The sequence below is a fragment of the Canis aureus genome, chromosome 11 (genome assembly GCF_053574225.1).
Source record: "Canis aureus isolate CA01 chromosome 11, VMU_Caureus_v.1.0, whole genome shotgun sequence".
Taxonomy (NCBI): domain Eukaryota; kingdom Metazoa; phylum Chordata; class Mammalia; order Carnivora; family Canidae; genus Canis; species Canis aureus.
Window position 1 is genome coordinate 16236240 of NC_135621.1, and position 16647 is coordinate 16252886.

Here is a 16647-nt window from a genome sequence, read left to right on the forward strand (position 1 = left end):
GAGTGCATATGGGTGGATGGGCCAGGCAGTCTTAGGTTGGGTGGGTAGGATCTCCCCCTGGAGAAGAAGGCACGCATACTGAGGTCTGAAGCATGAGAGAAAGCTGGAGGAGGATGGAGATCATTCCAGAAACACGGAAGGGCCCGTGCAAAGGACTGAGGGGAAGGACTGAGACGGTTCAAGGAGAAGAAAGAAATCGGAGGCTGAGTGGAGTCAGTAAGGACGAGGGCGCAGGGGGCGAGGGGGCAGGAGGGAGTCGTGCGGTGCAAGGACATGCCCTGAGAGGGCTGGGGGTTATCTGAGTGCAGCAGGGTGCTGTGAGCAGTTTCAACCCAGGGTGTGATGGGGTTCTGCTTACAGTTAGAAGTTAGCTGGCAACGTTTGTGAGTGCATTGGGAGGGGGCAGGAGGATGCCCGGAGAGGAAGACAGGGAGGCCAGTGGAGGTTCAGGGGAGAGATGGTGGTGACCTAAGTGCACAGAGACATGGGGGGACCCAAAGGTTCTTTCTGGAGGCCGAATAAATGCACCTAGGGATAGACTGGGAGTAGGATCCACAGCAGAGGTGAGGAAGGGGGGGTACGGAAGAGTGGGTGGGAAGTTTCTGGGGGGAAAGCCTGAACAAATCCCCGCGGGGCTGTAACAATAGGGCTGAGCAAAGAGTAGGGCCTTGGGGCTAGAGCCGCAGGGGATGCAGCCAGAACCCCAGGGCTCGGTGTCACCCAGGTCAAGGGGAAAGCTCCTGTCCAGAGGGGACCAATGAGGGTAACTGTGCTGGGAGGTGGAGCTGAGAGAGAGAGAAGAGGTCCTGTGGCAGCGGGCATGGTCCATGGCACCCGTGGAGTGGGTCGGGGAAGAGCGGGGACGCGTCTGCGGGCAAGCAGGTCTGTGGAGCGCAGCTTAAAGACATTCGATGAGGAAGGAGATTCGAAAACCAGGGGAGGTGGGTGGAGCGGGATAAGGCTAAGGAAGGTTTTGTTTGGGTTTCTTCTTGAGGATGGGGGACAGTTGTGTGAGTTGGGCTGAAAGAGGAGGGGTCAGGAAAGGAAGGCCTGACGGATAGATGCTAGAGAAGTATGAGGTGACTGGGACATCACGTTCTAAGGAAGTCTTAGAAGTCCCTCTAAGCACGATCCTCTTCCTAGCTGGTGCACAGCGTTTCCCGTCCTAGAGCCCCTGGAATGAATGTGGCTACTGTTGGAGGGGGGTCGAAGATGTTGGCTCCATGGGTATGTCCCCTGGGGTCTGGCCTTAGAATGATTAGCATTCTTGGTTTTTGTGTGGTCAGCAGCTCTGCACGGGCCCGCTGTGCTCTGGATCCCTTTCCCAAGTGAGTCCCATGCCCACTTTGCAGTAGAAGAAGTTAAAGTCCGGGGGATCTAGGTCCCAATGCTACATCACACGGCCAGCCTGATTCCTGCCTCGTTTGCTAAATAGACACAGTTGTCTTCTCCGTCGAGTTGCGTTTCCCCCGACAAGTCAGCAGCAGCACAGCCGCCAGAGTAGAGACGTGAAAGCAGAAAGGGTCATGGATGCGCCCTACGGTCCTGGGCACCCTGGCTGACCGAAGGCCATGCATCCCGACCAGTCGGGGTACACTTTGTCTAGTGTGTGAGCTGCTGCGCTCTAAGTCCCTTTTCCAGGCCCTTCAGGAAAAGCAAGGCACGACCTCCTGTTTTATAAGTAGATTTATTTTACGTCTCGGTAATATTTCCAGCTAGCGGCAGAGGCGAGGCGGGGACACTGAGGCACCTGCACACCCCCGTGGACTTGCGGTCACCCCAGTTCTGTGACAGGTGTAGGAGCCCCTCAGCCCGCTGGGGTCACACAAGTCCAGCGGCTGCAGTGTCACCACACCCCTGGGGACGCTTCCACCTGCCGCGGCCTTGATGGCACGACACAGAATCACTAAACACAAGATCCGTGGAAACAAAACCGGGGTGGAAATAGGCTGTTGTCTGTCATTTAAGACCAAGAAACAAGGATCTTTTATCTGCTTGCAAGATGTTTCGATTAGAAATTTTCCAATTTCCTGGTATGTTCTCACAGTCCTTCAAGAAAGCGTACTGATGTCACAAAATTATGCTTGTTACGTGGGTAACGGGTTTTTCACACATGTAGAAATCCTTTTTGTTCCAGAGAAATATCTGAATTCTCCTCGAAGTAAACAACCTGTGAGAGTAAATCTAGGTAAAAGACACATAAAAAAATAAAAATAAAATTGCATGAGAACGACGATATAACTCATTTTATTCTACGTATTTAAATAACTTCCTTTCCTAAATACCACTTTTTTTTTTTCTTTTACTGTGTCTGGTGTCCACACAGTCCTGTACCTTGAAAGGTCTAGTGTTGGTTTTTCTTTTTATCGGGTTTCCTACTTAGGAACTCGTTGTGATTTAAAAATAAAGGTTTACCAGTCATTGATAGCTTTTCTTTTTTCTTTTCTTTTTCTTTTTTTTTTTTTTTTTTTTACATTGATAGCTTTTCATCATTGGTTCCTATCTAACAGAATAAAATGTAAAAATTCTCTTACTTTTGTGTGATGCTTTTCCATGCTGTGCTCCTCGGTTTTACTTGGTTTCATGACCTCTAGCCATTTTTCAGATAAAAACCAAAATACTATCTCAGTCTGCAGCCCGGCTGTCTGGTGTGTGTTGGTTGGTCATCTGTCACTGGTTTGGTCTCCTGGTTGCTGTTTCTCAAGGTCAGAGCACCTGGAATCATCCTCTGAAGTACACAGGCAGCCTTCAGAGGGGTTGATCCAACCCTTGTGCGGCACTGCTTTGATCCAACGAGCTTTTAATCCACTTTCTTATTGTCCATGGGTCCCTTTAAAATCACCCTGCTGTAGTAATGCACCCACTCACAAATATTTCATTTCTCAACTTTAGGTTCCCAGTTTAAAAGCTCTTGTTCTTTCTTTTTTGCCTTCTTTCAGACAAAAGTTTAACACAGTTTAAATTTTATTGTTGTTACCCTCGGTGTGCTCCTGTCTGGGGAACTTGTATACTTTTTCTCCAATCTTCTTGTCTGCCTCTTTTTTTTTTTCTTTTTTAGCTTAAGTATCTACCCCCTTGCATCCCTGCCCCCACAACCCTACTGTTTATAAAACAATGAAAGCCTAGAAGGTTTATTCCATAGAACTGGGTGCTCTTTGCTTTGCATTTTGTGTGAGTTGCATGAGAAAATTTCTATTTTTCTTTCTAAGGTCACCAAGAACATTTAAGACGTTTGTGTTGTTTTGATCAAATCCCCCATTAGTGTTGTATGAGTCAGGGTTTGGGGTTGCAAGCAGTTGAGAGGAACTCTGGCTACATTAGGCAGAGAGGAGTGTTTTTGAAGGGTGTAGCCCTTGGAATCATTGGGAAGGCTGGAGAACTGGGCTTACAGAGCTGAGGAGGACTCAGATGTTGGGAAACCTCACCGAGGTCCTGCACAGGGATGGCTGGTTCAACTGCTGCCATTAGCTCCCTCCAGAGCCACCATCACAGTGTCACCATCACGGGGGGTCATCTTCCCATGGGCCCTACTTCCCTGCACTGATCCTGCAGGAATCACAGCCCTGGGATGAAGTATCTGCTCCTCTGGGACCCGGGCTCATGTGCCTGCTTTAGCTGCCTGAGTGGGGGGGTCAGGGGGGCAAGGATTTATGGTTTGGTCCCTTCTAGAGCGAGCAGGACGTGGGGCCCTCCCCTTCCTGCAGGATACCATGGGCAGTTATTGCCCCCATATCAATGTGGGGTTTCAACGCTGGGAAGCCAAAGGGATGACAAATGCCCACTACAAATTTTTTGGGGCACAATTGTTCTTAATAGAAAGGAACGGTCTTTCAGGCCCCTGCTTTGGCCTTTTTGTCACATAGTCGGAAAAACCAATGCCCACATTTGCTGGCATATCCCCAGGCTGCACTTGCAGGTAGAAGGGAGCTGGCTGCCTGGGTGCCCGGGGCCCGGACTTGCCCATGTCGTTCCCCCGGGTGCCTGATGCTGTAGTGGCCGGCGGGCCAGGTGGGGGGCTGATGCCAGACCCAGGGGGGGCCCTGGGTCTTCCCGGGGAGGAGTGGGTGCCCTGGGCCACCAGCTGAGCTCGGGGCCAGCGGGCAGAGTGAGGCGGGCCCAGGCCTGTGGCGGGGCTGTGCTGTGTCACCCTCTTACAACAGGAGGCACAGATCTTGGCAACATGCAGGTGGCCCCAGGGTGGAGCTTCTACACCGGGCAGCTCAGCACACATGGCCCAGCCGTCTGTGGGCCCGGGTCTCGGTGCCGCCAGCCGAGGGCCCCCCCGGGGGGGGCATCTTTATTCCACGCAAGCGGAGCATCATTATTCCTCTTCTCCTCATTACTTATGAGTCCCTTTGGCTTTTGCATGTGAAGGACTATGGCTCGTGTCACCTGTCAGCAAAGAAAGTGACATAAAGGTGGCCCCCAGCCAGTGGTGCGGCCCTCCCCAAGAGGGCAGGTGGGGGCAGCAGCTACTGTGGGGGAGAGGAGGACTCGGGGGGAGGCGCACGGGCCTGGGGGGGGGGGGGCTGCTGCCACCGAGACCGCGGAGCTCAGCTTCCAGCAGGTGTCAGGCCGTGTCGGCAGGTGCATGCACAGTCCTGGTGGCTTGTCCTTATGTATTAGTAGCTGGTGATGATGGTGATGATGATGATGATGATGATGATGCCATCGACCCTGAGATGAAATAGAGGGCAGCTCACACAGGGCTAAAAAGGAGGCAGGTGGTATGATTTGCACGTGCTCTGTCCTTGGTTACCTTGTCAGTGATGCGCTTCCTTCTGCCGCTCTGTTTCCGACTGGCCACCTGAAGGGATTGAAAAGCTTACGGCGGGGCAGCCCGGGGTGGCCCAGTGGGTTAGTGCCGCCTTCAGCCCCGGGCGTGACCCTGGGGTCCCGGGATTGAGTCCCGCATCAGGCTCCCTGTATGGAGCCTGCTTCTCCCTCTGCCTGGGTCTCTGCTTCTCTCTCTCTCTCTCTGTGTCCCTCATGAATAAATAAAATCTTAAAAAAAATAAATAAAAAGCTTACACAGCTGATGTCTGCTGAACACTTGCTGTGTGCTTGGCCCGCGTCACTGGCAATACTGCCCAGACACTCCACGCTTGATGCCCTAACATAAACCTATGAAGCAGGTACTATCATCTCCCCATTTTATAGGCATGAAAACAGGCACAAGGCGGTTAAGCAACTCGCCAAAGCCACGTAGCTGGGCGGTGTTGGGGGGGAATTGGACAAGGCCGTCACACTCCCATTCCATACTTTATGTAGATCCTTCTGCTCAAAAGGCCCTCAAGTTTTAATCAGTTTATAATTTTGGTTTTGTCCAAAATTCGAGTATCATCCATGTTAAGAATAACATGAATATTCGAGTGGTCATCCATGTTTTTGTCTTTTCAACAGCTCCTCTATTTCTGAAATTCTTTGTCTAGAGAACCCTTAATTCTTTCTACAGTTAATATTAAAATATTCTTCTACTTTATATCATAATGTCAAATCTACTGCCGATTGACTTTCATACACATACATATAATCATAAGTTTCCATTTCGGATTCATAACCGCAGCCCTTTTCATATTCATCAACTTGTAGGTTTGAAAGGAACTTAAAATCTTCTTATTTAATTGCACACCAAACGTTTGAATTCATCTTGTCAGGCAGTTTTGGTGCAAAGACTACGGTTTTAGTTGCAGAGACCGTCCTCCACGAATCCCATCTCAGTATCTGCTGTTGTTCTCGGTAACCTCCTCTCCAGCACCGTTCCCCCAGCATGTGGAAGCCACAGGCACCTGCAAAGCACACCCCACTTTTTGTGGAATGAATGAATACATAAATGACTACCAAAAAACCACATTTACTATTCTGGAAGCTTCTTTGTAATTCAACAAGGACAAAACACAATTTCCTTAGCTTAGGATAGGACTACTTTCATGCAAGAGGATGGGTAAAATAACTAAGGAACACACTTGGGAAGTGTTTTAGTTCACTTTCTCTTTGTTTGGAAGGAAAAAAAAAGAGTTGACATGTGTTAGAATTCCAGTAACACCTGAAAATTGGGACTGCTGGGAATCCAAGAAGACGCTTTCTGCCCTGACTTCCGAGGCAAGCAAGTCAGATCTGCTTCCTAAACCTGGATAATTGCCATTTCAGCCCACATGAAATGTAAATTTGCACTTTATTCTGAATTGGGGAGGGAACCAAGAGCTTGAGTTGATGATCAGTATTGGGCCAACGTCAACTCATATCGTGAACAGCTGGAGTTTTAAGATCTGTCTGTGAAGAGAATCCTGTAGTTAGGTATTGGACCTTTCAAAGTCCGTGGGGGCATTGCTTTGTTCCCTCTTTTGGGATTATCCTAGCAGCGCTATCTGTAAGCCAAATCCAATAAATAAATAATTCTAATATTGATACTTTTAAAAATTATCGCACCACTAAAGTAAAACTCAAATTTGTGTTTCAAAATTCATATCGTTTCCGGATTTATCCATGTAGATGCTAAAAGATCCATTTAGATCCATTTAGAGACAATGCTGAGAGTTAAATCTGATATAATTTATTTAAATCCTAGTCCCTGAGTTCTAATGGAAAATGGCTCATATGGCATATTCAAAGCCAAGGGTGGAATTCGCATTGGTTATCGGGGTTGTATTTTTTCAATAAAGTTATTCATAATCCCTGTTGACAATGATGGATTTGTGGTTGCTAAGGTAGTGTTGGGCATGACAGCTGTAGTTTCTGATTAGGTGGGAGTTGCCATTTGCTCTGCTGGGAGTTGCCAACAAAGCTGAATCTGTCACAGGTGCTACAATTTGTATTTCAGAAAAAATGTCTTCCCCAAGTTTAATTATCCCCAAAGTATTCCACTCTACACAAAGTACTGAAAAGAGTCAGCGATTTCTTTTTTTTCATTTTTAGTACTGTGATGTAAATGAGGACTTTTGTCTGCCTACCTACATGTTGTAAAGAGGATGGAATTTCACATGGAGGAGACCCTCTTTTTTATAATATAAAACACAGTTTTCTATTCATTTTTGTACTTTGGATTCAGAAAAAGAATAACACCAATTGGCCATCAGCAAGTAACATTCAGTGACGTACGTAGACCATGCTTTGTAGAAGGGAGCAGCCATGGGGTACACAGAAAGTGTGTGGGTTTAACTACTAGTGGGGGAAAGTTGGGAAATGGGAAGTCTATACTCAAAATATCAAATAAACTCAGGATTAACTTTTTCTCGTTAAGTGTGAGTATATGTTTCAAGCTCATGGAAGTATGTCTCTTTTTCTGGATTAGGCAGCCTGTCCTTTGCAGAGACTAGGGAATCTGACAGCTTGTGGAGACAGTCCTCACTCTCTTGGCCTTTGCCAGTTCCTCTTCACACCAGCATGTATCAGCCAGGTTTCTGTTGTTGTTTTCTCTTTTCCCTAAAACAGAATTTTTTCCGACACTTCAACAGGGAAGCCTGACGGAGGAGTTTCCCCTAAATATTTCACTGCAGAGGTAGTCTCTATAAAACTGCTTGAGGCCGATTTGCTAAATTAGAGGAAGGCCTTTGATCCTGGAAATCCAAAAGAAGTGATTATGGCGATGAAAATAATTTTTAATAGACCAGTATCGTTTGATGACTTAATTAAGAAATATGTTATAGTTAAAGCTCTTTGGGATATTTTTAAGTAAGATTCTTCACCTTTTTCCATGTCTTTGTCTTTGTACTAATGCAATTCTAACAAATGGAAATGGTTAATTGAGTCGGGAAATCAGTGTGTTTACTGGAAATGGCTTAGCCTTCAAATTGTAATTACAATTTTATATTCTTTGTAGGATTATTTAACCATTCATAAGTATGGCAATGCAGCCAGAAACGATCTCTGGAATACACTGTCAGAGGTAAAGTACAGGAAGCTTGAGCGCCAAAACCTTTTCTTGAATATTTGAATTGAGTTTATAAACCATTCATAACTTTTATTGACATTGGCAGTTGTTTTGAATTTTTATATTTCCTCATATTGCTTTATCACTTTGTTTTTGATATCTTATATTATAAAATGGGGTTAAAAATTAAACTGCAAATGATTGTAAAAAGTACCCTGTCTACTTTCAAACAAGACAAGACTTCTGAAATACAACATGCATATGTTGTCAGATATTCACGTTTGAGAGAAATATTGATATTAAAGTAGTTCTTACTATAGGTGAGTAACAAATATTTAAATTTGGTTCTAGACATACTGGGGGTACTTAATGATGCTGCAAGTACTTGTTTTAACAATCGACTGTGTTTTATCTTCCATTAAGTAAAAACTTTAATGCTAATAAAGCTTTTATTTCTCTACATGATGCTTGACTTAAGGCAAAGAGATTAATTTTACTAACACGTTATATTAGCTTCACCGATTTTACATGTTTTCATACTTAAGTAAATCATAAAGGTAAATATAAAAATGGTTTAATGTTAATTATATTTATAATTCATGTTTATAAAACTAATTTATACAATTTGGGTTATGAAGGCTTTAAAAAGGAATGGGAAATTTGTAAATATACAAGAAGTGATGGATCAGTGGACACTCCAGATGGGTTATCCTGTAATCACCATCTTGGGGAATTTGACGGCGGAAAATAGAATAATAATTACCCAACAACATTTTATCTATGACATCAGTGCTAAAACTAAAGCACTCCAACTTCAAAATAACAGGTACGACACTCTTTAACATGAAAAAAATTGCTTTTGTTCTTAGGTTTCACTTTGCATTTTTAACATTTCAGAAAGGATTGCTAAGATAATTATAAAATGTAAGTGAAATATGGTTTTCATTTCTTTATTTACATATGGTGTTTTCATTTTCATTCCTCTTTTACTCCTATTTCCAGATATTTTAACCATCAAAGTGACAGCACACCAAAGTTATTTTGTTCAAGCAGAGTTTAAATTATCATGGTGATTTAGAAAAATATGTGGTTTTTTACACTTCCCTGTAAATGGTTGTTGAATTTAATTCAAGAAAGTAAGATGCAATGAAGTCAATTAAATAGAATTGAGCAAACTGAGATTTATAAAATAGATGAGAATAGAAACGAACAATCCAGGAAGACTAATTAAAACAAACAAAACCACTAGACTGGTGTCTGAGCCAAAGGAACTCAAACCAGATCCGTTTTTAAATGGTCTAAGTATCAATGCTACTTAGCATCAAAATATGTTCTCTTCCCTCAGTTTCCGTGTGTAAAACCACTAAATAGACAACATACACAGAATTTTCATTTGTTGTTAAACTTTCTTTTGAAACTCTTAATTACTGGAAACAGCATATAGTGTTTCTTCTCTATTTCATGTTTTCTCTCTCTCTTTTTTTTAAGATTTTATTTATTTATTCATGAGAGACACAGAGAGAGGACACAGGCAGAGGGAGAAGCAGGATCCATACAGGAAGCTCGATGCAGGACTCGATCCTGGGACCCCAGAGTCACGCCCTGGGCCACAGGCAGGCGCTAAACCGCTGAGCCACCCAGGGATCCCCCCTATTTCATGTTTTCTTACTGTTTTGTGTCTTATTAAAGGCTGAGCCAGAGCTAGATAATAGAACTTAAATCAGTTCATTTCATTTTTTAAAAGGTGCCCTGAGAAAATGTTGGAGGGGGAAGGGACAGATGGGATGAAATTTAAAATTAATAAATAAAAGTGAGGAATTTGGATTAGGTTGGTCATGCTGTCTCCCATTACATTGGCCCATTAGGGCTCTGAGGTCACCCACCAATATTTAGGAGGTGTGAAGCATGAATGGGTTTTGGTTTTTGGTTTTAGTTTTGATCTCTAAGAGGGGTAGATGACAGTGGTTCCCAAGTAGGCTAGCTCCAAGATGGGTTGTAGGTGGAGGGGACTGGGAAATCCATGACTGTTTTCCCGGTGATTAAATTCAGAATGTCATTTGGGAAAGCCTGGTCTTCGATCACTATACACATTGGCCTTCAACAAACTGCCCTTGCAACCCAGCTGTTTCAACTGATGGAACATAGTATTTTCCTGCCGCACCATCGGGTGGGCCTGCGTGGGCACTTCTGTCCCCAGCCTGGCTTCGGCACAGCTGCCAAATATATAATTTTCTATATAGGAACTATGGAGAGAGATAATCCCAGGGAATATTAAAGAAAAAATATTTTAGATTGATGCACGGCTTCCGACCCCCCTCTGGCCCCAGGCTAAGCTGCTCAGGCTCACCCCCGGCCCTGCCAGGAAGGACAGCAAAACGACTCGACTGTGGCAAAGTCAGAGAGATTTAGGCCGTGCCTTCGAGACGATCACTCTGACACAAACATCACTGATGCAGAAAAACATAAAGGACTCGCAAATGACAGAACAAATCTTGAACAAAAATACGCTGTCAGCCTATAACATGCGGCAGGTGGATCAGCGATGAGTCTGACTCTTTGGAGGAACAATCTCTCCCAGGCTCTAGGAGTGTCTGTAACATGAACAGAACTTCGCTTTTGCCAGGGTTGTAAAATCACATGGGTCATTTTGAACCCCGAGAACCTGGCGTATAAAATATTAAGAGTAAGATGATCTATGGAGTCCTTTTGATCTTGAAAATAATTTTCTATTTTGAAATCCTAGTGCTTGCAGTTAAAATTTTAGTCCTCAATTGTACATCACTGCTCAGTGCTTTTCACTCTAATAACAGTGTGGTCCGAGCTCCCGTACCAACCCTATTGGTTCTTTGGACGTAGCCTCCTACACCTTTACTCCCCACTGTAGGAAGGTGTAGGAAGTACTGCATTGATGCAAAAACACTGCATTTGATGAAAAGATTGCATTGATGAAAAAAGAAATCCCATGAAGTGTGCATCTTTTCTGAGCCAGTGTCATTATTCATTCCTTGTCTTGAATTTTGCAAAGGATCCTAGAACGTCATCACTACAACATACCCAGTACGTTTTGAATGTCTGTAGTAATTATATTTTTCATCATAATAACTATTATAGCATAGAAAGATCGTTACGTAACTAATAATTGCATAAAGCTAGGTGATATGTAGACGTGAATAAGATATTTGCTAGAATTTAGGTATCCCAGAAGTTCTGAATTTGTGTAGCTTTTCTTTGTGAAGTGAATAGATTGCAGTGCTGAGGAGTGTCTCTTCATATACTCATGGAGCTTCCCAGAGTCCTGTCCTATATAGAAAATTATATTATCTCCACAGTCGTATTTTCCTTTTGTTATTGACCTGGTGACAGCAACCTCTATAGAGTTCATGGTGTCTATGTTAATGCTTCACTGATATTGGTACCATTTTTTAAAAAAAGATTTTTCACTCAAGCTGCAATAAATACCTATTATTGTTTACCCTGACATGACTATTAGGAAAAACATTGCTTTATTATAAAAACATGAACAATTGAGAGAGATAATCCCAGGGAATATTAAAGAAAAAATATTTTAGAGGTCTATGGAAATGCATTTTGTGTTTGTTTTGTTTTGTTTTGTTTTTTTTCCTGCTTAAAATGAGATGACGAAAATTAAACTTAGGTAGCTGGGACATAATCTAATTTCACAAATTCTTTTTTGTAAGTTTTTTTCAAACATCATCCACTGCAGTCTGAGATTGTTTTTAATAGCACACTATGCTCAACAGTGTTTAGTGACTTCCACCCTTTTAAGTTGTAACCATAAAATAATGTGCTTTCTTTCGATTTTTGAAATTAAATTGGTGGAAAGATCAAATATGTGTTGTTCAGAAGGTTATGCAAAATAACATATAGAGGGGCACCTGGGTGGCTCAGTTGGTTAAGCATCTGCCTTTGGCTTAAGTCGTGATCTCAGGGTCCTGGGATCCACCCCACGTTGGGTTCCCTGCTCAGTTGGGAGTCTCTCCCTCTGCCCCTCCCCACTGCTCATGCTCTTTCTCTCCCTCTCTCTTTCTGTCTCAAATAAATAAATAAAATCTTTTTAAAAAAGGAAAGGAGAAAAATAATACATAGGATTAGTCATATAGCAATTCAGAAATGAGTACAAATTTTTGATATGCTTGGTAATTTGTAGTTTTCATTTTGTTTTTGTGACAATATATACATGTGCATTGTGTGCATACACACGGACACAGAGAGGGCAAAAACATTCTTAGAAAAAAATATAGAACACTATTTCAAAAGTGTTACAAAATGCCCAAGTGTTTGTATCACAGCACCTTATAGTTAACTGGTTGGCATCTGAACGGCCATAGGATTCATGCTGTGACATGTAGGAAGTTTCCGGTAGGGAGGTGGCATTGACTGTTAGTAATATGCACATATTGATATGAACCTCTTTTTCTTGTACTGTAGAGACTTTTGCTAAAACTCAGATATTGAAGCATACCGTAGAAATTTTATTATACCTTCCACTATTTAGGAGAATGCCGTTGAAATAAATGCAAAAGTATATTTATTTATACTGAGGCAAATAATAGTTCACATTTTAGGATCATGCTTTAAAAAGGCACGTTTATCCTTGAAGATTTTTAAACATGGTCAATTTTGTATATTTCTTGACCTTTAACTGATACTTATTTGACTTCACAGTTTAGTTGACCCAACTCAATGTGGAAGATACGTACCAAAAAAATCAAGTTCATAAAAGTTAATCTCTGTCTTGCCCATAGACTGATTTGACCCCTTTCATTTTATTTTGGTCTAATCCCATTTGATCCAATTCAACAGCAATTTATGGAATGCCTTCTATTTCTAGGCTTTTTCAAGATCTTAAGTATAAAAATAAAAGCTAATAGTTTATTTTGAGAATCAGATGCACAGTCAAGCATTATAGTCTCTTAACTAATTTTTTCAATCAATCAAAAAAGAGTCATTATTTTTAGAGAACAGCTGTTAAAGAAACATTTATCAATTCTCTTTGTCTTCCTCATAGTAATACCGTTATTAAATATTTACTATATTCGTAGTATTATGTTAGAGCTTGGAGGTATTTGATAAAGAGAGCTTATGTGGGTTATGTTCATTGACTTCTACTTTAAAAACAATACATTTGAAAAAAATAAAATAAAAACAATACATTTGGCTACTATAGATTATTGATTTCCTGACCAACCATGTGGATCCCACCAGAGTATAGCTTAGTGTCTCTAAGTAGTTGGCATTCAAAAAGGTTTCGCTAAAAACAACAACAACAACAAAAAAGAAACCAAAAAAAAAAAAAAAGGTTTCACTGATTAAATACAACATATATTTTTAAAATTTAGAATTTTAAACATACTATTTTAACTTTCCATATTATAGATGGCAATTGGTGTAAAATTATGAATTTCTTTCAATCTTCCACTTATATTTGTTATTATTACTGATTTCTGTTTGTTGTGAATGGGAAACATGAACTGATAAAATAGTCACATTCCATATAACTGATTTAGAGGAGATGCCCTCTCTTCCCATGCCCACAAAACATATTCATTATATCTGTAATTATATAATCCAAGATATTTTTCCTGAAAAACTCTCAATTTTCTGTTTACTTTCCCAATTACAGAACTCACACAGTGTCTCTTCCATAAAATAAAAAATATTTTGCATGTACTAGATATTGTTGGTGATCCCTGCTGTTAATGGTGCGATGATAGGTCAACGTAATCCGACTTCAGGGAAAGAAACAAAATGTAGTCATGGAACTTATTATAAGACCATCCAGCCTATCTCTGGTTGGTCATTTGAGATTAAATTGATACTACACCATGTACAAGTATAAGCTTCCATTTTTATCCTATTAAAAGTCAAATTCTAGAAAATGCTTCTCTCAATAGCTGGGACTCAGAACTGATCCCTGAACCTTGGTTGATGATTTCACACATCAGTTTGGAAATTTCATTTCAGAAAACAGAGCAGGAAGTATGTTCCACTCTGTTCTTTGTATTGATCTGGATTTAGGGGCATCTGATTACTTTTGCTTTTCTCTCCTGCTTTGCTGAGTAACATTGGATGTGTCGTATGAACCTTTCTGTAAAATATGACAATATTACTTTTTAGGATAGTTTTGTGAAATGTTAAGGATAATGTTGAAATGTAAATGCATGAAGCCATTGAAATATGTATTAATTTAATATAGAAAAAGTAGAAAGGAGTTATTTTGAAAATTTAATCAATATATGGTGTGGCTCTGATTTATTGAGTTTAGCTACTTTTTATTCCAAATGCAAAATGCAAATTGTCTTTTTTTTTTTTTGCAAGATAAATTGTTCGGTCGAAAGTCCTCCTTTTGTATTGAAATTAAAACTCTTACAGGCTAAGTCTGATGAGTGGTATTGAAGAAGTGAATTCATCTTCTTGATTTATGCCTTACTTTTGTGACTGGAAATTTTTAGTTCCCCTGAAGAGAATAACAGAAATCATACAGAAGGTGCATAGCAAATGTTGTTTATTTATTATAACCATTTTTATTCCTAAAGCTTCTATTTTATTTTGCAGTTACCTGTGGCAGATTCCATTAACTATTGTGGTAGGAAATAGAAGCCATGTGTCTTCAGAAGCAATTATTTGGGTGTCTAACAAATCAGGTAAAATATATATGCTCCCCTCAGGAACTATTTGGTTTCACGTAATTGTTTAGCAACTTAACCTCTGGTTTCAGCTGTTATAAAAATGTGAATAAAGACAAATTAGAAAGAGAATATAGAAGAATGACAATCACCTCTACAAAATTAAGTATAATATGGTAGAGTTTGTACGTAGTCTAATTTTAGCCTGCCTGTATAATTCTGAAGTTTATTTGTGTCATTGATGGTACCGAGAAAATTAAAAACAAGGCATTTGTAGTACTAATTTTAGCTTTCTAAAGCTGTATCATTTTATAATCCCAAATGTAATTAAATTATAATCAGAACTCCCAGTAGAACAATATGCCAAATAATGAAACATAGGCCACATTCAATTCCATTTTCCTGCTATCTTCTTTTTGCCAGACTGGCTCTTTAAAGAATGGACGGGGAGATATTCTCCATAAAATTATAATTATAGGGACAGAAGGGAGGGGCCTTGATAGGTCATCAAAGCATCTCCTAAATTAGGGTCAACTCTCAAGGAGCAGAGAAAGATGACATTCTATTCTGTTTCTAAGTGTCTTCTGATAAGATAGTGACCTATTCAATGCACGGTCAGAATGCTATTTCTTGAATTCAATCTAAATCCTTCATGCTAGATGTGAGACAGGTCTCTTTAATTTCTGTTTTCCATTGAACTGGAGAAAAAGCCAAGTATCATCTTTTATGTAATGTTTTATTTAGATTAAGATGGTCGAGTATGTCCACATTTTGTTTTTCTTCTTACTTCTGTTCTGCTAATTAATCTTGTCATTTCATAACCACCGTAAGCAGCCACCGATAACTTTCTGCAATAAATGAGGCATAAATAAATAAATAACATTGTTTCTGCCCCTTAGTCTTGCTATCATAAAGGAGATGTGAGTGCTCAAGATACATGTATACAAGAAGAAGTTCTCACGGCAAAAATCTAATCTACTTACCAGAAATATGAAAGCTTGTGTTTTCAGTTGAATTTTTATTCAGATTTTCATGTTATTGTATTTTTAACACATAATCACATATTATGAAAATGTGCTTTTATTTATATACACATGTATAAAAAATTCATAGGTAATGTGGTGATGAATTGAAATGCTTCCCTTAAAATTTATTGGTGTTTCTCCTTTTAAAATTACTTATTATAATCTATTATTTTCATTTCTTAGAGTTAGCATTTATTTATTTTTTTTTTTAATTTTTTTTAAAAATTTATTTATGATAGTCACAGAGAGAGAGAGAAAGAGAGAGGCAGAGACACAGGCAGAGGGAGAAGCAGGCTCCATGCACCGGGAGCCTGATGTGGGATTTGATCCCGGGTCTCCAGGATCGCGCCCTGGGCCAAAGGCAGGCGCCAAACCGCTGCGCCACCCAGGGATCCCAACATTTATACCATGATTCTGAATTCACACTTACTGTATTATTTGGGTGGGTTTTTTTTTTTTTTTTACTACTTTTTTACTTTCATATTGTTGTTTTGTTTATCTACATAATTTGTTATGAAATGATGAGTGAAAACAGTGAGTCATTAACATAATGACCTATTAGATCCTCCATAGGATTGCTAGGAACATGAAATAGAACAGTTTTCAGAAACCAAGCAAAAAACAATTCTCGTTCAAAGGGACAATGGAAATGGGACAGTGCAAAGGTACTGATCAAAAGTCAGGATTAGGCCAAAATGTCACTTTTAGAGGGTGTAGGGATTCAAGGCAAGTCTGATTCTTCTTGGATACTTTCCCTACATCCATTTCCTCCAACTCCCTAGTATTTGCATGCTGTTACTCATGGTACCTTCTTGTTTCATACTGAGTACCCAGAGTAGCTTCCCAACTTTTCTTGACCAATAATGACAGGTGTATTTGAGAGGTTGTTTCCATTTGTAGTCTCTCATTATTAATCAGGAATAATAACAACGTGATAGTTCAAAGCATACATTTGCCTAAAATGTCACCTGTATTAATACACATGTCCTACACACTGCATCATGTGTGCAGTGCGTAGCTCTGGGAAATGATATTTCCATTGACTCTGATATTGATGGCACACTTCCTAACCCCAAAGTCTTGCAACCTACAGTGAGCCAGTTTC

The 16647-nt window shown here is 40.7% G+C and overlaps 1 protein-coding gene across 1 annotated transcript in view; it reads left to right on the top strand.

Annotated features, from left to right (window-relative positions):
• The window catches only part of TRHDE (thyrotropin releasing hormone degrading enzyme), a 371785-nt gene that overhangs the window by 272021 nt on the left and 83117 nt on the right, over positions 1–16647 (top strand). The window contains exons 8-10 of the mRNA XM_077913853.1: positions 7820–7885; positions 8509–8696; positions 14447–14535. Coding sequence (XP_077769979.1) covers positions 7820–7885; positions 8509–8696; positions 14447–14535 — 343 coding nt within the window. The remainder of the gene's footprint in view (positions 1–7819; positions 7886–8508; positions 8697–14446; positions 14536–16647) is intronic.